This window comes from Accipiter gentilis, chromosome 10, assembly GCF_929443795.1.
Source record: "Accipiter gentilis chromosome 10, bAccGen1.1, whole genome shotgun sequence".
NCBI lineage: Eukaryota > Metazoa > Chordata > Aves > Accipitriformes > Accipitridae > Astur > Astur gentilis.
Genome location: NC_064889.1, coordinates 27,510,919 through 27,533,303, shown reverse-complemented (window position 1 = coordinate 27,533,303; position 22,385 = coordinate 27,510,919). Strand labels below are relative to the sequence as shown.

Here is a 22,385-nt window from a genome sequence, read left to right as displayed (position 1 = left end):
AGTCCAGTCGGCAGGGGAAGCTGCAGGTGCAGTTTCTGAGACTTGCCACTGACAAAAATCTTGACACCTGCTGAGGAACTTAGAGAGGAAAAATTTGGGATATCTTCGCATGCTAGCTACATTCTGCCACATGTACAGGCTGTGGGTGCATCACCCATCCATCTAGATTGGTGGATCTGAGGATACAAAGCTAATATTTTCTGTGATGACATACTACTGTTACTTATTAGCATCAGGAACAGCTCTGTGCCACACTTCCATTCAAACTTTGGATAGAGATATCCTGTACCTAGCTGTCTAGAAAACCCAGTGAGAGCTAATCACCGCGTAGCTCCCTGACATCTCCATGTTGGTAGAATGATAATCCTCAAAAACTTTTATTTTAGTGCTCGGGAAAAAAAAGAAGAAAAAAAAAAAATCTATCACAGTTATGTCTTTCGCAAATAACATAGAAACAAGAACTTCTAACGAAAAGTAATAAGCACTGAATAAAGAGACAGGAAAATGACAGTGAATAGGTCTGGAAATTAATTACAGGCATATCTTGCATTATTAGCTATAATTTATCTCAATTTAATCAATTCTGGAAGGCAGTAGCTCCAGTGTAAAGCAGGAAGATCCCAAATTTAACCTTTTTTTAATTCTGGGAGGAAAAAAAAAAATCTACAATAATTCAAACTGACAGATTTGAACAACCTACAAATAACTGAAGTAATCAAACTGCATTTAAAATAACGCTGCGCGTTGGCTAAATAATTTTGAAGTTGTTCCACTAGTTGTGCCTTTGGCTTTATACTCACATGTGTGGATTTTGGAAAGGAACTCCAGAAGTGTTTAGAGTAAATCTTGCTGTGGACTTGAAAGGTGGATTTGCAAAATTTAACTTCAGCGCTTTGCGTTTACCTGGGAGACAATGAACAAAGTAAACTTTTTGTCAGCAACAAAATATTAAGAGCATCTGGAAATAAACAGAAAAAATGACATATTTTAAGAAAAGGAAAATGCATTTCACAACATTAGCAAATCATAGCTTCTGTTAGAGACACAGGAATGGAGAAATGGAGTCAGCTCTCACCCCGAGTTCTTCCCCTGTCTCATTCCAAGTCAGATGCCAAAGCAAGGTGTCCAAAGCACCTCCTGTGCCAGCTGGAGTACCAGCATTGGCCACCAGCAGCCACAGGGCACCTCCACACCAGGGCTCTGAGCAGCCTCCACGGACAGCCACTCCTTTAAACAGATCCATGCTGGCAGGCTCAACTTCAGCTACAGTGGCAAAGGGGCCCACCTTGCTCAGCACAGCCTGGACATGCCACCAGACCCAGCAGGTGGCACTGAGGAGGGAAAAGGGCACCTTGGGATGTCTTTTATATAACACCCCAACCATAGGAGGGCTGACAGGGTTCCTGACCCTCCTCAGCCTAATGCAAATGGAGTTAACCAGGCTTGAGTGAGGATGGAGGAGATCTGCTGTGCACTCCTTCTGCCAAGCAGGTTGCCAAGCAGAGCAAAATTCAGCCCATCAGAGGGGTGACCAGGTGAGAGAAAGCTTTGCTCTGCAGCCAACTGAGAAAGCATGGGGAAAAAGAAAATAAATAAATAGTAGGGTGGGAGGGGCCCAGGTCACCACTTCAGCCACTGGCTATGTATTTTTCATTGACGTTGAGATGACCTGCTCAAGCAACAGCAGGATCAGGGACTATGAAGGGAGATGTCCCTTCCCAGTCCTCTCACTGAGCTGCAAAAGACCCTGTCTTGCTCCCATTCAGCCACAGGAAAACTGCACTGCTCTCCACCAAAACACGCAGAGATAGGGATGGACCCCTTCCACCCCACCTTCCAAGGAGCCTGCAACTGAACCCCTCCGGGGTTCCCACTGCCTGGGCGATGTCTTAACAACTCACTACTGCTCATCCCAGGAGGCACCGGCCACCTGAAGCTAGCACAATACCTGGATTCCTCCAACAACCTTCCTTTGCCTTAACCCTAGAGCGCGTGTTGTATTCCCAACCATCTCACAGCCCTCCTAGGAAGGCACCATCCTGCTCTGCAGCATTCCTCTACCTTGCACAAAGAGGTGTTTTGGATAACTCCAAAACCAAAGCCAAAAAAAAAAAAAAAAAAAGAAAAAAAAAGAGAGAGAGAGAGAAAAAACCAGTTACAGGTCAAAGCACTTTACTGCAATTTCAGGGCATGAAATATTACAAGGATCAGAGAATAATTCAGGTTGGAAAGGACCTTTAAGATCACCAAGCCCAACTGTAAATGTAACATTGCCAAGTCCACCACTAAACCACGTCCCTAAGTGCCACATCTATGCATCTTTTAAATACCTCCAGGGATGGTGACTCAACCACTTCCCTGGGCAGCCTGTTCCAGTGCTTGACAAACCTTTCAGTGAAGAAATTTTTCCCAATATGCAATCTAGACCTCCCCTGGAACAACCTGATGCTGTTTCCTCTTGTCCTATCACTTGTTAGTTGGGAGAACAGACCAACTCCCACCTCACTAAGAGAAGCATAGAATCATTCAGGTTGGAAAGGACCTTTCAGATCACTTCGGCAACACACATCTAAAACCAGCTTGATAAACCCAACAAACCTCAGAATTAAGGATGCCCTCAAAAGAAATACACACACCCCACAGTGTGGAAGGTGCAGGAAAGCTTGTGGCCAGCAAACACCCATCTGCACCCAGCTGAGGCTCCTTAACACCTGCCATCCCAGACAAGCTCAGCTGGATGCCAAATTACAGGTTCAGATATAGTTGGGTTAAGTTCTGCCTTGAGGTCTCACTGCACGGGTGCTGCTGCTGGCATTACCCGACCTACAGCATATTGAGCTCCGTAGCGAGACTCCTATTGCTCCCTGTTTGTGATTTCCACGTAGAGATGACCACCTATTTCCTCTATCATACCTTTTATTTTTAAATTGCTGGTACACACTTTCAGTTTTGATCCTGCTGCAATACAATAATCTGGAAGTATCTGCATACAGGTTGCATTTTCTAAATATCACCTAATTTGTTAGACAAACACAAGAAACTTGTACAAAATCCAACAGTGTGAAACCAATTATCCAAAGCTTTGTATCAACTACCTAAAATAAACAACACATCACCATTTTTTGGTAACAATTCACCAGCAGATTTCCATAAGGTCCCAGTCAATGATACTGGGCCTTTCATCACTAATCATGGTGGAGAAGAGGGAAAGCGAGGATGCCCAGCCTGGGTACAACTGGTTTGGGTGAGGACTGCTGCAGCACAGAGCTAAACACTCCCAATGGATCCTTCTTGTGTATGGTACCCAAAACCAGATGGCACAGTAGGGTCTAGGCTGCAGGACTACAGGGAGACAAACAATAAAATACTTGTTTTTAAAAATCCTGAGCACACTGCAACAAGGTAAGCAATGAATGGCTTACTCCTTTCAAGAGTAAAAGTATAGATCTGTCCATCAGAATATGGAGAAACACCACTGCTGGTGCTGAAAGCTGCTCTGCTTTAGGGTACCTTCCCTTTAGTAGCATCCTCTTATTTTGTTGTCTTGTGGAAAAAAAAATATTAAAGAAATAACGTAGTTTAGCAAATGAAAGAATGCCCAAAATATCCATTAACCATCTTGTCTGACAAGCTGACCTCCCAGCACAAGGTTCCACCTTTGAACAATGCTAGCATTTTCGAAACTTTCTTTAATCTTTTTCCTATAAAGACAATTTCTTCCACATGTTTATTACACATCATTTATTCTCCTGAAAAGCATCTAACTGGAGCCATAGGGTCCCTCCCCAAGCTCAGCGGAATGGCCTGGTATCTCTAAATTCTGACCAACCTACATCCCTGCCCTTCACTGACGCAGTCCAGTGCTCTGAGTATGAGGAATATTTTATTTATGTTACTTGCGTGTACTCAAAACATTACTCACTTTGTGCAAGATGAGACAAAGGACTGCATTTATACACATAGCATAGTCATGAAGATAAGCAACCCATCCCTCCTGCTCGGACTTTGCCACTCCAAAATCTTCTAGAGTAGGCAGTGCAATAGGAAGTCTATGTAGACAGCGTCCAGGGATTTACAGCATTCACAATTCTTCCAGTTTTGTTTTATTGACATGCCTGAAACCCTACCCTTTCTTTCAAGGGCAATAATACAGTGCCATAAGATTTTCCCTTTCTAACAGCAATGTTAATACAACTTAAAAGAGCATTTGTTTTTGAAGTGGCGCAACAGTGAAAACGACACAATTAACTACAAACTCCTACCAGAAAACCTCCTCTTCTCAAAATCTGCTCCTATTCTTAGTACTTGCAAACTTTATACACCAAGGTTCCTCCTGTTTTCACACTGTGACAACATTTTTTATCACTGTTAAACGTCAGTCTATTGATTTCTATCTCAGCAGGTTTCTAAGAATAGTTTCAATGATGTCGATCCACCATCTAGAGCTGTATTTTCTACAAATCCAGCAAATACAGAAACATAACCTGCCCCTCAAAAGCAAACAGGATGGTTTGCTTTTGTTCAGGTGATGAACAAGGAACATGACCAGGGAGAAACAGACATCCTGAGAAATGCCAGGAATTTCCATTCAGCCCAAGTCACGTGGAAATGCGTACTGTAAATGAAACACATTAAAATGAACTAGAAGTCTGATGAGAGTCAAAGCAAGCTGTCTTCTCCAGTAGCCTTTCAAAAATCAAGTACTTCAGCTATATACTCTACGAGTCTTGAGTTTCATCCAAAAAAGACTTTTGACAGCTCCGCGCCCCTATTCCTTGCAGAAACATCACTCAAAACTAACTGGTTTTGCTGGTGATTTTGCTATGCACAGATTTAATTCAGACCACCCTGTTCTGCTATAATAGAGGCCTAGCGTCAAATGTTGCTTCTGAAATTCACTAATGCCCCCATCACCACCAAGGTTGTGTGTTCAAAATTGTCCTAAAATGTGCTGCAGAAATATCCACCTTATGTAAATTAAACATCCTTTAAAAGTGTTGCTAACTTAAAATATAATTCTAATCATCGACCACTATAACATCTACTTCCCTGAGAACTGTAAAATTAAAGAGTACTGGAGAAGTAATGATTTGGAAGAAACCAAAACTGACTTTGGAACATATCACTTTTTCCTAAATTAGGTTAATCCTTAAAACCAGACCCGAAACTATGAAGTTTCTTGATGTAGGGTCTTCCCAATTTTGACTAGTGGATTTGTTCAGCTGTATGTTAATAGTTATATTCAATCCAGACTATATTTGAATGCAGGATGGCCTTGGCTTTGGCTGAGCTCAAGTGGTAAGGGAATTATTTCCTTATGTTTTGAGGGAATCTAAACAAGATTGTTATGCCAAGTTATGCTGCTCTCAGAGAAGAAAAAGACAGCTGAAATAGCTTTCTAATTGTAAGTAAGTTAATCTTCTACCCATAATGACAGCAATCCTTATTTCAAATCACTGCAGCCTTAAAATGATAGTATTCTTGTTCTCAAATCAATTTTTAAAAGGGTGGTGGTGTTTTAGCAACAGGCCACTGCATGGAACTGAGGTGAGGGAGTGATCCCTTGTGTCCTGCTACTCCATAAATGCACATCCCTTGGTGTTTCATAGACCATAGCCTAAATGGACACAGTGAAAAGCAGCTGGGAAGCCCTGAAAAGCTCGCACTGGAGACCCACCTACACAACGGCCACAGAAGAATAATTCAGACTCATAGCACACATTTGTTTCTTGCTGCACTGGTGAATGGATGCTAGGTTACGTATGTAATTATTTATGTGCTGCTATCCATCACAAGGATTAATCCAAGCACTTGGCTCTGCATTTATGGTCCCATCACTCTTTTTGAGGCCCCTTTACCACAACTACAGCCAACATGTCTTCACACAAGAAGAAACAGCTATCTAGCAGATAATGTGCAGTCCAAAAGTATTCGTCCAGAGTTATATTCCGTATTACTATTTTTACTTCACCTAGGACATCTATGATTTCTTCAAGCCTTGGAGTCACCTCCTGTTGGAGAAAGCAATCCTAATTTCTTCCTAGAATTTCCTCACCCCCCATCCCTGCATGCCACACCTCAACAACACTGCTAATGGTATTTGGGTTACGCATAAGAAAATGCTTACTTTCCAAGCAGCAAGATTTTCAAAACAGCAGTAGTTTAATGGATTTTTTTTTCAAGGTTTCTGTCTTGCAGGGATACAAATTGATCCCTGCCAAAATGCTTTCCACTTGATTCAAATCTGCAGTATCAACCTCTTGTCACAGTGTGAGCGTGTCTGTCATAGTGCAAAGGTGAATATTCTCTCTGGTCAGAGGCTGAAGTCTCTGCTTTTTGTGGAGTAGCAATATGGCAGGAACCAAGTCTGTGCTTTATTTCCTTACTCTAGTATAACCAGAAAAAAAAAAAAAGAAAAAAAAAAAACAACAAACCAAACACCAACAAAAAACCCCCAAGCACAGGAAAATGAGTTGTGGCAGCAAACAGCAGGACGGATGACCAAAGTATTTGCAATGAACCGTGCAGCCTTTTTACCTCTCCCTTGTAAAATTAAAACACATCAACAAAAAGACAGAGAAAATGGGGAGGAAGGGGTGTCAGGGGGCCTGATGGGTTGGGTGATTTTCTTCCATTTGGAAAGGGAGTTGAATGTTTGAAATTATCTTCGTAAGAGAAAACTATCAGGTCTGATCTCTTCCAGGGCATCTCAAAGCAAAGTTAGTACCAGCTCTCACCTGAGATGGAAAAAAATCCCACCACCACAGATCTCTCTGTTCTTCCAACAGCTTTGCTATCCAAGTCGTTAGATCTTGTCTGCTAACAAAATGCTTGCTTTGATGTAGAGACAGCTGAGGAACATTTGCCTGTGTTCACAGCTGGAGCCCCACAGCTGTTGACGTCCTGAATGCACCCAGGATTCACAGCTCGTTATCTCTGTTGCTGCTAGCACAGTACTGCCTTCCCATAGACCCTTCCAACCTACAATCTTGCAGTTATATTTCCTTCCTTTCCAGTCTTGCTCATGGGTGTACTCCAACATCAGCACAACTAATGTGGGAACAAAGAGGGTTTCCAGCCTTGCCCTCCAGACAAACCATTTTTCAAGAAAAAACTAGTCAAATTCTGAAACAAAGCATGAAAAACTTCAGCATATAGTGCAGTTATATTCGGCAATCTGAAAGAGGTGGCCTGGGGTTTGAGTTATTAGTTTTAAGAACCGTAACTATAGAACCTTAAGTGTACGGTATTTACAGTATGTCTGTCTCTTACTGGCATTTACTGCCCTTCAATGAAACCTTCAATTTAGTATAATCCAAGAGCATTCAAATCCAAGATGACGATTTTGCACTGCAGGAATGTGCTAAATATGCTCATTTTTAGAAGCCACCTCATTAAAAAGAGCATTTATCCATAATTCACCTACAGCCCCACGTGTGTTCCACTTAGGGAGCACAAGAACACTCAAGTCCAGATCAGCCAGGTCTCTGGAAGGGTTACTGGCCATTACCTTCATGAAACCCCTACACAGTAAAATATTTGTACTAAACAAAATGTTAGAAGGACATCTCATTGATTTAAGGCTGGGAGGTAGCTCACAGTTGCACAGACGCTCCCTGTACCAGCAGACACGCACCTCTGCAACTTGCAATACATGATTTATGCTACATCCAACAGCGCTTACAACAGCTTCTATGAATACCTCCACTATGAAGCCTTGCTAAAGTAGGTTAGGCTTCAAGTGCAAGAAATTGCAATCAGATTACGATTAGTTCCCTCAGACCAGAAACTCCCAGCACTAAAGGAGACCTGAGAATGAAGTCTCTGAAACCTCCAAAATGCACCATTAACCTTTAATATTTATTATCCCTGACGCTACCCTGCACAGAAATACCATTTGTATGAACAGCCATTAAACAGAGTTAAAACTACCCAAGTCCCAAGCACAAATAAAAGTACCCCAAACTCCTAAACGCATCAGCTGTGGTAAAAGAGCTTAAATCTGTGCCTGGACAAGTGTTGCATGGTGAACATAACAGCACATGGCTGCACATGCGCAGCAAGATGCACAGCAGTGCTTGTGTCAGGCTGTGACGGGCAGCTCTCTGCAGAGAGAAGAGAGCATAGTGCTAGTGTTAGATGGCAGCTTCCCTCCCAAACTGGGGTTCAGGCAAATTCTCACTGGAGAACATTTACCCCATCGCTCATAGTCACAGTCAAATGCCAAGCCTGGTGAAACACCGATGGAGAGAACCTGGAGGGTCCAGTTGTCCCAGGCACCTTCAACCAGCCAGCATGCAGGAGGTGCTGTTGGACCAGATGTCTATGGAAATGGGGCTGCTCTCAAAGCAGCGCTTTGTTTCAGTCACAAATATTGCAAAACGTTCACACTACTCGTGTTTGAGGCAGCCGCAGTATAATCCTGCGGAGACTGTACCAGAGCAGTTGTCAGAAGGAAATGATGACGCTGCCCTTGGAAATTTATTGCGAGGCACCTGGAGCCCTTCCTGATGTAAAACAATACTAAATTATTTGAAAGGCCATGCCAGGTACTTTCTCATTATGAAACAGCACAGCAAGAATTATAAAATGTACTGTAGGGAGGAAGACAGGGGAGGGGTTTGGTTGATTTTTTTTCCTTTTAATTTCAGGAGCTTGTACCTAGATGAAAAGCAAGGACAAAAATCAGCCCACGAGGCCTTTGCTTAAGGTCAATGGAAAGGATTTAGTTTCTTTGGATAAAGCAACAAGTATGTTTCCATCATCCCTCTAGATACCTTATGCCAGAAAAGTGGCAATGTCAATCACAGCCTGCATCCCACCAGCTCTAATAAACACCTCAGACCCAGCTGCTGAGAGCCCTACAGCCACAGCTTGGGAAGAAAAGCAGGAACCAGAGGACAGGAGGGGGGCTTTTTCCATTTTTAAGGCACAATTATTTTGGGGAGAGCAACTGATGCTGTCCACCTTATTGTTAGTGTATCAGGTTTTTTAATTCTGAAGACAAAAGAGACCACAAGTGGATCCTGCTGAGGGCAAGAAACAGCACTGGGAGTTAAGAAATCACTGTCCTGATGTCCATAGGGAAGGATGAGGAAAGCCCTTGGCCACCAAGCCAAGAGGCATCTCCTGACACAGCAGTTCTGGATTTCCTAAGTGTAATTGCTGAGAACTCTCTAACAGAAGAGAGATCCACAGGGCAGTGACTCACTGATCTCTCAGGTGGAACTAGCAGAGTAAATCTGGACTCATTTAAGAAAAATGTTCCCCAAGATGCCAACAGAAACGAGGGAAGCGTCTGACTCCTGCACACATCTCCCTGTCTTGCCTCTTGCTTTTCTCCCAAGGGCCGTTGTACGGGAGGGTTCCAGCCTTTTGCTCATCAGGCTGTCATTTGCTACCTTTCAGGAAGAGGGAAACTGTGAAAGGGACTTCCGCGCTCCGATCCCTGCCTTCCTCCTCCCCACGTCCCTCCCTGTGCCGGTGCTGCTCTCCCCCACTGCAGAACATTTTGCTCCACATCCCCATGGCACAGGAGGCTTCATCTTTGTCTCTCCCTGTTAAGCCTGTTAAACCAAACGGGTATTTTTTTGAGCCTCGTATCATCTATGTGGAGGATGCTGCCTGACAAAGCGCTGCTTTTCTACGAGTGGTTTTGGCACAGGGTCAGCCAGGCTACACCGACCCCGAAAGATACTGCTCCTGTTGCAACTCTCACATTGACATCTCCCATTAAAACAAGCCCTTGGCAGCCTCTGTGCAAAGTGCTACCAGGGGACAAAGACAGGCCATCTGCTTGGGTGGGAGCTTGGATGGCACTTCAGGCAAACAGGCAGCAGGCAGGACAGGACACAACCTTCTCCCTGAGCAGAGGTCCAGGTAACCGAAATGCAGCTCAGCAGCACAGGACAGGCCAACGAGGCAGGCAGAGGCAGGCAACACTGGCACCACGTGCCCAGCCAGACCTTAGCCTAAGGATGCCACCATTGCAATGCTGTCTCCTTGCTTCACCTTTAAGAGCAGTGCATGGTGCACACACACACAGATGTCGCCACTGCAACGCTGTCACCTCGTCTTACTGTTAAGCCACATGGAGCACACACACATAGAGCATATTTAAGAAAATGGATTAAGTTGTTTTGAAGCAACAACCAGTCAAACTGGGCAGGGGAAGGCTGAGAGGAATATCTCAGGAACCCTTCAGAGTTAGGGGAAAAAGAATACTTACCACCTGTCACCAACTGGTTGAATAACTAAAAAGGTAAAGCAGAGAAAGTGTGTGTGCATGAATATGTTCAAGCTGCACTAACTTGCACAAATAAAATGTTGGAAACAACTTGTGCTGTGGTGAAGAGAGTCATACTGGAGCAAGTTTTTAACATGCTCCAGACTCCACTGGGCAGGGGTAATACTTTGATACCAGCATCAGGCTGTTTCTCCACTTGATGACTACTTCCACAAGAAATAATCCTTTGCAATGCAAGGGCAGCAGATCCCCATGGTTGGATCCAAAACTTTGCAATATATGCTTATTTTTCCAAATACTATTGCCTGATATCTGTGCATAGCTAAAAATACACCAAGCCAAATTCTCAATTTAGGATCTGCTTCACGTAAGCCGGTTTCCTTGTTTGTGAGCTCCCAAGTGCCTTGTTCTTTCGAAGATCTAATCATTGCTTTTACAGGCTTAAAAAGGAGCTGAGCCTGTCTGAAAGCCTGGTCTCAGCAGCAAGGTTCTTTAAAATATATTTATCTAGCTGCATTGTTAGATTGGGAAAGATTTTGGTCTGGATCTTAAAAATGCCTAGGAACACATGGTCCCAAAAAGCATTTTTGCTTAGTTCTGCTGAATTATAATGGAGGTATGTTCAACTTCTAAGCAAGAAATCAAAACACAAGTCTAGAGAACATATAAAGCTTTTAGTTGTCTTTGAAAGTACTTTTTTTCTTAACTCCTTCTTCAGACAACTTTTAGACACTAAATCCAAGGCAATTTTATGCTAAGCTTCAAAAGCGGTATCTGTAGACAGGCAATGATCTAACTTTGTATATCTCCAATTTAGAATATCAGAAAAAGATGTTTTAATTCGAGAGGTAAGGGTTAGACCCAAAGACACAGAGCATAAGAACAGCTGCAGTGGTCCATGTAGCACAGCGTTCTGCACTCCACCACGCCCCCGAGAAAATGCTAGTGAAGAGAGCAATAACCAAACCCATGACATCCTTCCTTCAGATATTCTCTCAGCCTCCAGCCACTTTCAGCTCAAGGACCTCCTCTGCCAACCATGGTATCCCTGGATATAATAACCGTCACTGGCCTTCACTTCCCTGATCTTCTTGTCTCTTTGTGAGCTGTCAGACTCCGTCACACCAGGCTGGAAGGAGCTCACACAACTCAACCCAATACTTGGCTCTCCAGCCCTCGGACACAAAGGCAGTTTGCACAACATGAACCCAACCCAGCAGCTCAGCTACGTGCAGGCTGTCAGAACAGACAGGAGCTGCCACCCATGCCCAACACCCTGTCACCATCCACTCTCTCTCCTTGCTGCACAGGTCCTTCCCTGGCACTTGCATTTGAGACACAACCAGAGTCTGTTGTATTTCCATGGCCCCATCCAGTGCAGCAGCAGCATGGACCTCACCATGGCCGCACAACGCATCTGGTTGTCCCCACTGGGTCCACATATGCTCCTGCCCTGTCTCACAGGACAGCAGATCCTCAATGCTGCAATGGACGTACACGACCCAGCGCTAGGGTCTGCCCAGCACGCCTTCACCAAGGTCACGAGCATCCTGCTACTATGTCATAGCTCATCTCTGAGCACCATAACTACTTTGCTTTTCAAGGTATTTGAGAGGAAAAAAAAAAAAGGAAAATTCACACCACAAGGAATGAAAAAAAGCAAAAAAAACCCTAAAAAAACTTAAACTTTTTTACTTTTCATTACTTTGCTCAAACACTTCTTCATGCTGAAAACCAGCAGAAACAGCCAAACGCATCTGTAAGTCCAGTTATTTCTCATCACCAAAATAACGCACTTTTAATGAGCACTTAGAGGCCTTACTAAACATAGCACCACTGCACTGCTAACACCAGCTTTTGGGTTCACATTTTTCTTACAGAAGAAAAAAAGAACATCTTGTGCACTCATAAAAATTCAAGCTTTATGCTGTCTTTCTGAAGCCTTCTTTATGAATTAGTAATATGCTATATAGCACATCGAAGAGCATACGAAGGAGCCCCATTTCACACTGCTGAGACATGGCGGGCAATGTCTAACAATTGGTGTTTCCAACAGAATTTGTAGTTTTAATAGCCTGGCAGCATCAAAACCTCTTCAGAAAGATGCACAGTGATGGCACTCTTGCCCAATGTTTTCATTCACTACCAAAACACCTCAAATGCCAGGACTGAGCCTTGCTGCTCTGCTGCTGTGCTGGAAGGACAGCAAGCAGCAGGTACCAAACCTCTTCCATGCCTCAACTGAAGCCTGGATGCAACAAGGGACATAGTCAAAGTGCTGCCACCATCAAGAGCTTGGCAGACAGCTGGAACTGCCTCTAACAGGCCAACGGCTGGCTGCTCTCATAATTTTTGTGGGTATTTACCTATGTGGCAGAAATTTTCATTTTTGTTAGCAAAGATAATATAGATGGAAGAACTGGATAGCTTGCACACAACAAACTCTGACTCTGAACCAACAGCCAAGACATCTGCAGCAACAAACATCTGCAGCAATATACTACAGACTACAGCTTTGGTGTATCAGTTTATGCAACTCTAAACAAAGAACTCGCATCCGGTTAGTGTAGGGAGGATGGATCTAAGAGGATATAAGAAAATATAGCTACTGATCCTAATATAGCCATTCCTAATGAGAGCAAACACTGTGCAGAAAGTAAGAGTATAAAAAAATGAAGAGCTGCATCATGTTAACCTGCAAAGCAGGAAGCTGATGGTTTTAGCAGGAAGCTGATGGTTTTGTGGTTCTCCTTTTCTGTGTGGTTCCAGATGAGTAAAATCTCAGTGTTTCCAGCTAGGACAAAACCGAGCCTCTGAAGACCTTGGCTCCAGCATATGAATCACAGTCAGGAGGTGTAACTTCTGTAAAGAGCTCTGCTCTCCTTCTACCACCCAGCTCAAAGCGTTCTGCTCCTTGACATGCACTTGCCTGAAAGACACACAAACCCATTCCTTCCCCAGTGCAGGAACTTCAATCGCAACAGGTTGCCTTTTTATTACTACACCTTCTTTCTTTACTGTAAAAAATTGCTTTTTAATACTATGTATTTATCCTGCAGCATTATTTGCAGGCCCTGACCCTGGGACTTGGGTCTTACTGTGCTTGGGACTGTAATGTCATGCTAAAGGAAGACCTGTCATTGCAAAGAACCAGCATAGCAGGATCTCCAATTGCTTCATACCTGGGTTACCCCCAGAAGCTGCAGCCCTGCCTTTTCCCACAGGTGCTCAACCCTGACTTCCCCCCCCCCCCCGAGGTTAGTTTTAACCCAGACTGCTACCTCAACCACCCTCACTGCCAGCTGCACACACTACGAGCTAGCACAGGAATGGGGGAGAAAAGCAACACAGCCTCCTTCAACACCACCACTATTTTTCAGTTACCCTGGAACCAGAGTATTAAATCAATGCACAGAACAGATAGCTGTAACCCACCAAACCAACTACTTCTGCAAGAAATTTCACTTTGCCATCCTTCTAAGACTGTTGTTTCTTACTCCTTTTTTCCTTTGCATTTTCCTAGTGCTAGATTGCTCTGGGCACAGGAGCACGTGGGAATCACACAGTCCATGCCCTTGAAAGCTCATCACTATGCAAATTGCTCAGCATGAACATGGAAACACACTTTGTGTAGCTCATCAAAACCTAACCTATGTAGCCACCATTTCCAAGACTGTCTTGAAAGGGGCAGGATTACACTTTGACACTCAAGACCCTTGAGAGCACATGGGACAGCAGGTATTGCAAGGGGCACACTGGTATTGCTGCTCAGCACCAACAACTCCCAACTGCTTAGGAGATGGAAGGCTTCAACATCCCTGGAGAAACGAAACGGTTCTGGAGCACCTGGCCCACAAGTTACAGCTCCCTCTGGCTGGTAATTTCTGAATACTCCCCATGGCTTCCCTCTCCCATAGAGAAACACTTTCTAGGAACTTTATTAATCCAGCCCAGGGAGTGCAAGCCATGCACACATTGTTTTGAATTTGTATTTACCTAGAAGTCCCACGTCTGTGAACAATGCCAGTCAGGATCAAACTGCCATTCTTCTCTTCCTAGTATAAGGTTTTTGTATTCCTAGAAGGGGCAGGGGACTGTCTGGAGATGCAGATCCACCCTAATTTTCATTACTTTATTTTGAAAACTCAGATGAGAAGCACCCAGTGCCTGTGAGAAGTAACATTTACTTGTGCAAGTCATGGCCATCTCTCTTCTACTGAAACTTTCTTCTTCCAAGGCTCAAGGACAACAAAACAGGGTCTGAACAAGCAGCGCTATAAATTACAGCAAATAATTCAAATTCCTAATTTATGGAAAAAAGCTGGTAAGAATCACATCAGCTTTATTCTGCTGCTACTTGAGAAACCCCAAGACACTTCTAGAATGAACTGTTTCTAACTTACAAGCGGTCCTCTCACCACAAGACATCCAGCAGATACGTTTCATGCTTTGCCTCGAGCGAACTGCCAACTTTAGTCCCTGTCGCATCTATAAATGAGCCGTGTTATGTTGCAAAATGTTGTTTTCCCTCCAAAATATATATTCCTAGTTACTGTTGACACTTCTAAATATTAAGCAAAAGAAGCCATTTAACTAAAAGATCCCAATACAGCTGCATACATGAATTAAAATAAATGGTAAATTTAATCTCACTGAGGAATACAACAATTGCACCAGAGTTCTCGATTGAATTAAATCACAGACTCCACCATTTTGTGTTTAAGTTAAAGATATTAAAATCAATTAAGAACTGAAATAAAGTTTATGTTCACTAATGGAAAGCAGAATTTAGTATGCCATCCAGCACCCGAGCTTTTCAGTGTCATTCTTTTACTAATACAGCCATTAGGAACTGCCTAAATAATCTAGCAATCGTTGAAGGACTCACTTCCATCCATCAACAGCATCCCAGCTAACAGTCTTCAAGACAGGCACACACTAATCAACATAAGGATTTTATCCCACCCCACCGAATCAGAAGGTGGGATGGGATTTGCAGTGTGCCTTTTTACTTGGCTCGATGCCAAGGGGCAGATAGCTTATACCCAATTTGGCATGTACGTCTATCCCATCCTTTCCTGAAAAGATGTGGGGTGGGGAGCACTTTCTTCACTCAGCACAGGAACAACTGTACCTTGCCAGAGCAAATGTCCCACCTCACTACTGAGTCTCCCCATGGCCTACGTGAGGGTTCAGGGCACCATACACAATTGGGCAAATGTACACCCTGCTTCTCAGTACCCTCCCAGCCAAGTATTCACCCACCTCCTCTCCAGAGGCGCTCCCCATACATAGCAGTACTGGACTGTTCCCTCCAAGAGCTTGTCCACACTCTTCTCCATCACGTCTACATTTTTAACACCCACAACACTGTGTACCACAGTTTCCACAGCCTAATTACCCAGTGCAAAAAGAACCACTTCCCTTTGGGTTGGGTTGGTTTTTTTTTAACTTGCCTCCTTGATAGTTTAACCTGATGAGTATCAAATCTTGCATCAGCAGACACAGTGAACAATACCATCGAACTGTTCCACACATTCAAATATTCACATATTCTTATATTCAAATGTTCCACATATTCTCATATTCAAATGTCCAAAGCACTTTGAAACTTCACCAGCTCTCAATTTATCTGTTTTGTTCTCTTTCCTGGGTTATAGCAGACAGCACTGTAATACACACTTCTTACTTTAAAAAAAAAACACCACACTTTTTTTTTAATAGATTTCCAAAAATATGTGTGATTCTGTTTTTAAACACAGTCCAAAAATTTAATAAGGTCAGTTTTGCAAATTTAGCAAAACCAGTCTTGTTAAAGCAGGCAACTTTCCCCTAAATTATAAAATACATATCTAAAATTGAAAGGATATTGGATTTGCATAAGCCAGTTTTAACAACTGTTTATGAAGCTAATTAGGTAAGACTCTTTGAGTTGTTCTTGATTTTTTAAACTTTTTTTTTTATTTCCTCATATCTGATAGTTGGACTGCTTCCATTTCTTATTTTGCCCAAATTTATTCAATCAGAAAGACATAATACAGTAATTTCACCAGCAATTAAAAGCATAAAGCAGACTTTTTTTGGAACATCACAGCTTTAGCTTTACATATTGGTTACAAAAGAAGAAAAATCATATGCACATTAACTTCTGGTGCCCTATATGTTAAGATTCATGGTATAAGAGAAAATTATTGGTATTAAAAAAAAAACAAAAAAAAACCAAAAAAAAACCCACAAGGTCAGTATCCTGAAAAGCCTATTCTGATCTATACTAGTAAAGAAAATATGCATCAGGAATATCTTCCGACAAAAGTCTCTCTTAAAGCTATATCTGTCTTCATTTATAGGTCATTTGAAAATTGTCACCGCGATGATTAAATCTGAATTCTGGTTCCCCATCATCAAAGGGGCCAGTGATGCAAACCTAAACCTACTCTGGACTAGGACCCAGCTGGGAGCTCAGTGCCTGGACCCCTGCCTGTAGTCCCGATGCCGGAGCATGTTTCACCTGCGGAAGGAAGAACTGGCCCTTTGGAAAACGTCACCCTTACTGACCTATACTCACTGGTCCTGCACCAGGGTCCTCTCCTTCATCCTTGCTATTTTCTTGGGAGCATGCTACCCTCCTCTTTTACTCAGAATACTCTTGAACAACACATATAATACCCATTAAACCCCCTAAATACGACCTGTCAAGCACAGGATACGCAGTAAACTGTATAACATGCATGCTTTTGTTGCTTTTAGATAACATGATGTTTTATTCCACATTTTAGTCTCACATGTCCCTTGAAGGGCACTTTGTACCCAACACATGATTTGGTAAATACTGCTTCAGAAAGATTAGCAAGCTGGTGCTCAAAAGCATGAAAAGTTACACAAAGTTGATTCATTATCAAAACAAAACCAGAGAAAGTAGCTGAAGTGAAGCCTAATAAAAGCACAGCTCTTGCTGCCATGGAAATACAATGGCTCTCACTCTAAAAAATGTCATTGCACACACGCACAGTATTTTTTTAAGAAAGTAGCCAAAGCACTGAAACAGCTAGTCTACAAAAATGTACTGGTTCATGGCATTCCTTTAATGCTACACAGTTTCTTAGGAGGAGAAATAAGATTACACTGGGAAGCGATCTTAATATCAAAGTCTGGGAAACAAACTTCAAACAGTTTTAAGGTTTGCAACCCCAAAAGAAACAGTAAGAAAAAACAAAAGAACAGGCCCTCAGCCTTTCCTTTTTGCTTTACGGACTTGTCAGGAAAACATAAATAGGAAAGAAGTACCCCTGGGAACAGTGTACCCTCAGGAGAGGGCAGATGCTGGGTGCAGGCAGGAGCCCAGCTACAGCAGAACAGAGAAATCGCTTGGGCTGTTGCCTGGGCAAGAAAAGCCACGGGAAAGGGATGGGGATTAAAGCCACAGGAGGTTCAGTGTTGCCTTCAGCTGCCTCGCTTAGCTGCACCCCCGTGTGCACAGCAGAAGCTGCTAGCAAAAAGATGCTCTTTTTAGGACAGTGGGAAGCCGGTCACATTGCAACCTTTCCCCCTCTCTTCATAGTTTATTAATAAACTGACTGCTTATTGCCATGGTCTCTCAAATACAGCTCAACAGAAAATCAACAGACTTCATACCCCACCTGACAGCATGCAGTTTTGTCAAGTTATTCAATAAGGCAAAGCTTCTGTCCTGAACTGAGATACTTGCTGCTGTTCTTCCATGGAAGAGCTATAGAGAGTTGAGGATCAGATCCTGCAACTTCTCTATGGTTTATAAGAGAAATTCACACATCTGTGCTACATTCTTTTCATTTACAACAAAGAGAGGATCTGCAAAGCATCTCCCCTCTGCTGCACACCTCTGATCTTCCTGCATGGAGAACAGCAACAGCCTTTTCCCTTCTCAGCACAGAAAAACACCTTCAGATTAAAGGCTAGATGATGTTCTGGCAAAAAACTGGATCCACAGCAGAAACCATCACTTACTGGGAGAGAGCAACAGGTATGTGCCACCTAGTGCAGGATCCAGTGACACCCCTCCTGCCCACTGCAAGCATCACCGGTTTTGCTACCCACAGTTACTGAGCACTGATTGCAGACTTGAAAAAATAAATTAAAAAACAGTATCTCCTGTCATTCTCATTAACAGCTGGCAAACATGACCTACAAAGTTTGCCTGTGAAACAGAAAGTCTTTAAGTGGGTAAGAGAATTCACAAACACGTTAATGCTTCCATTACCCTCTCCTTCAAAATAAATGTGACATTTGCACGTAACATGCACAAAGTCAGCTAATATACTCCTAACACTTTAAATGTGGTTTAAAGATAAAACTACAATTAAAATATAATCTAGGAGGTAATTCAAGCAAACACACTGTCACTACGTAACAGTCAACAGTATTTTTAATGGAAAATACTCAACATCAGAATCTGTCTTTCCTGTAAATAATCATTGCTAGGAAGAAATCAGGTATTTTCCCTGTCAAAAGAATCTTCTTGAGTACTTTCCTAATAGTGCACTTCTCAATTTGACTGGTTAAAATACACAGGGACAAAAGCCACTGTCCCCTCTCTCAGCAGCTCTCCAGGCTGTCACATGCTGCCCATTCTGTGGCACAGGCAGCTGCTCCGGTTGCAGCTGTGCCGGTAGGAGAGTCCCTGGATCCGGCCCCCGCTGCTCATTGCAAGCTCCCCCCAAACCCACCCAGGCATGCTGGACAAGGCCCCCTCCCGGAGGCAGGCTTGCTCTCCCAGCACCTTAATGTGTTAGGTTAAACTTACTGCCGACAAAATGTAGATCTTTCATCTATACCTTCAATGGTGTTAAAGTGAAAGAGGGCAGGTTTAGACTGGATGTATAGAAGAAAGTTTTGTGATGAGGGTGGTGAGATGCTGGAACAGGTTGCCCAGAGCAGCTGTGGATGCCCCATCATTGGCAGTGTTCAAAGTCAGGTTGCACGGGGCTTGGAGCAACCTGATCTAGTGAAAGATGTCCCTGTCCTTCGCAGAGGGGGTGGAACAGACAGTCTTCAAAGGTCCGTTCCAACCCAAACCATTCTGTGATTCAATGACTAACGCTGGGAAACAGCCTATTGACCACATTTTACACAGATTTCCAAAGCAGCGAGGAAACCAGGCCAACAACCCCACACCATGCAAGAAAGCACTCGCTCTTCTCCCTTAGCAGCACGTGAAACTTTCCCTGGAATAAAAGTGTTACGGGTTGGTGTGGTGCAGTTTTTTTGGTAGCAGGGAAGGGGGCCACAGAGGTGGCTCTTGTGAGAAGCTACTAGAAGCTCCCCTGGCTACAAGTCGGAGCCACCTCTGGCCAAGGCCAACCCCATCAGTGACTGTGGTAGCACCTCTGGGAGAACAGATTTAAGAAGGGGAATTGGTAATGAGTAGGGGGATTGTAATGTGAGACGAACACCTCTGCAGATACCGAGGTCAGTGAGGAAGGAGGGGGAGGAGGGGCGCCTGAGGAGGTGGATGCCCCTGCAGCCTGTGATGAGACAGCAGGCTGTCCCCCCCCAGCCCATGGAGGGGAGCAGAGACCCCCCCAAGATGGCCATGACTCCATGGGAAAGCCCACACTGGAGCAGTGTGTGACTGAAGATCGACCCACGGAAAGGACCCACACCAGGGAAGTTTGGGAAGAACTGAAGCCCGCTGAAAGGACCCACGTCAGGGAAGTTTGTGAGGAACTGCAGCCCGTGGAAAGGGCTCACGTTGGAGAGGTTTGTGAAGGCTGTCTCCCATGGGAGGGACCCCACACTAGAGCAAGGGAAGAGTGTGAGGGGTTTTCTAATGCCTTTCAGCCTCCTGGGTCTGACCTCCTTGCATTCCTACCTCCAGGTATAGGAGTCGGCCAAACAATTTTAATGGAAGTATTTTACAGCCTTACTCACTGTGAGCCCCTGCACAGGGTCTGTGACCAACCATGCCGCCATGGGCAGCTTACAGCATGTACCTCCAAAACCACAGGTGGAAAACCACCAACCCCATCCCCTCAGGCTGCAGCACACTGCTGCTTGTAGGACAAACCGCAAGCTGGCAACACTAACAAATTTTCATTACAAAACTACCAATGTCAGAAATCCACAGTGAAGCTAGAGGGTTTTTTGTTGCCTGCTCTCTTGAAGTCCTTACAGCAGCAGCCCTGGCACAGTACTGCTAGCAGACATGCTGCACAGTCCTCACCTGCCACCAGCAAGCGGTTCATGAGTTTGATAACCAACACAGTCAACCCAGCTGTTCAGAAAAGATTCACTGCTTATTTGGTGCTCAGCTTATAGTAGCCTCAGAGCCCACCCACTCCTGCAATGGGAAAACCACAAATTCCCTTCCCTAAGACTGCATTCGTTACCAGCTTGCTTCAGGGATTACCTACCATCAGACCCAGCTGCCAAGCTCTGGAAAAAAACCTAACTTTGCAAAATGCTCTGATGACATAGCCTTTTTTTATTTTTTTTGCGCCCCCTCCCCCCAACATCATTTATTGAGGATTTTTTGGTTTGTACCAGATTTCAACCCCTCCAATGCACATGGACTGTCTATGCTGACAGAAGATTCCAGCTTCAGACGAAAAGCACTGTTAAGGAAGTAACTAAAACCCTGCAGAAGCATTTACAGTCTTCTTAACATGCCAGACAACTGGGAATTGGCAAAAAGACTGACACAAAAGCAAGCCATTGTCCTCAATAAATATTAATCAACCTTCTTCAGCTACCAAGGTTCCTATGAAACATCATGTGCCAGCTGTTCCCAGCTGGAAGTCCCATCTCTTACTCTGTCTCACCTGCAGAGCCATTAACACAGCTCCACCACTCCACTCTGTCTGGGCAGATGCTTTTCTTCCACCTCTTTTCACATTGCAGTCACTGTCATCTCAGGAATTTACCACAAAGGTTTACAAGTCTAACTCCGATCCTGCCACACAGCTCTAGCTTGCAAAAGAGATTTGAAATTCCTGCTTCGAACATCAAGTTTCATAAAGATTTGTATATCCTGTGCTAATAGAAAATTATTAAAGAATAAATACGTGTTTTCCAACCCTGTCCTAGGGAGCAATTCTGACACACAGGCTCACTCTGCACTGTAACACTGGAGTATACGTCCTTCTCAGCTCAAGACAGAAAAGCATCACTGTGAAAAGCTATGGCCAACAAAGAATTTCCTATATACATTATCTCAGAAGAAATATGTCTGAGCAGTGGTCACAAAATATACAGAGATAAAACCCAAATACACCAATTGTTTAAAAAACATGTACAATCATTTCTCTAAATATTAGAATCACTGTAACAAATATGCATATTAAGTGCAAAAAAAAATCTAAATGCAAATTGCAAGAAATGCAGTCTCAAGATTTCTACAGTTCAGATTTAATTAAAACAAAACAAACCCCAACCAACCAAACATGCAGAGACTTGGTTTCTAATACAGCTCCCACCTTACTGCAGAGGGTACTCTGACTGGATGTCTGAGTGATGCACAGCCTAAGCCAATGACAGAAAATGGAAAGATAAATCCTACAGAGCTCCCCAAGTCCCAGGGTCTGCTTGGCAGCGTTGGGCACCCTCAGCGCTGCCTGTGGGAACAACATCTCAGACCTCCCTGCCTGCTCTCGCTTCTCACGAAGAAGCGGGCCCAGAAGTGACCCATGAGAGGATCCGGTGCCCATGCGAACCACACCCAAGATAGAAATTTGAGGTATTCACCTGTAAGCTAATGACAGATACTGTTCCCTGCTCTGTAAAAGCACCTAAGAAGTCAGGTCTTCATTCAGCAGAAGTTTTAACAAGCGCAAGTCAAACTGCCAAATCCCAGCCAGCTGGTATTTCATAGCAATTTAGCCAGCAGCAACCCCCCAGTACTCCATACACTGCATCTACGATTAGCGTAACTGTATACTGATAAGAGTGCTGCTCTTTTGTTACAGGTAAAGAAGAAAGCATAAAGCCACCTCAACAATTATTGACCTTTTAAAACGTCTTAACTGAGCTCTTACTTCACTAGCACTGTGAAAAACATAGGCTGTCTTAGGAGCAGGAATGCTGCAGCTGGTTATTTGGACAAAAAAGCAAATTCCCAGTACCAAGATTGATTAAAAAAAAGCAGGATAATACTAAAAAACCCCGC

The 22,385-nt window shown here is 43.7% G+C and overlaps 1 protein-coding gene across 3 annotated transcripts in view; it reads right to left on the bottom strand.

The window, feature by feature from the left end:
- The window catches only part of MAP2K4 (mitogen-activated protein kinase kinase 4), a 104,358-nt gene that overhangs the window by 64,851 nt on the left and 17,122 nt on the right, over positions 1-22,385 (bottom strand). For all 3 annotated transcript variants that reach the window (XM_049813074.1, XM_049813075.1, XM_049813076.1), the window contains exon 2: positions 801-903. In XM_049813074.1, the coding sequence (XP_049669031.1) occupies positions 801-903 (103 nt within the window). The remainder of the gene's footprint in view (positions 1-800; positions 904-22,385) is intronic.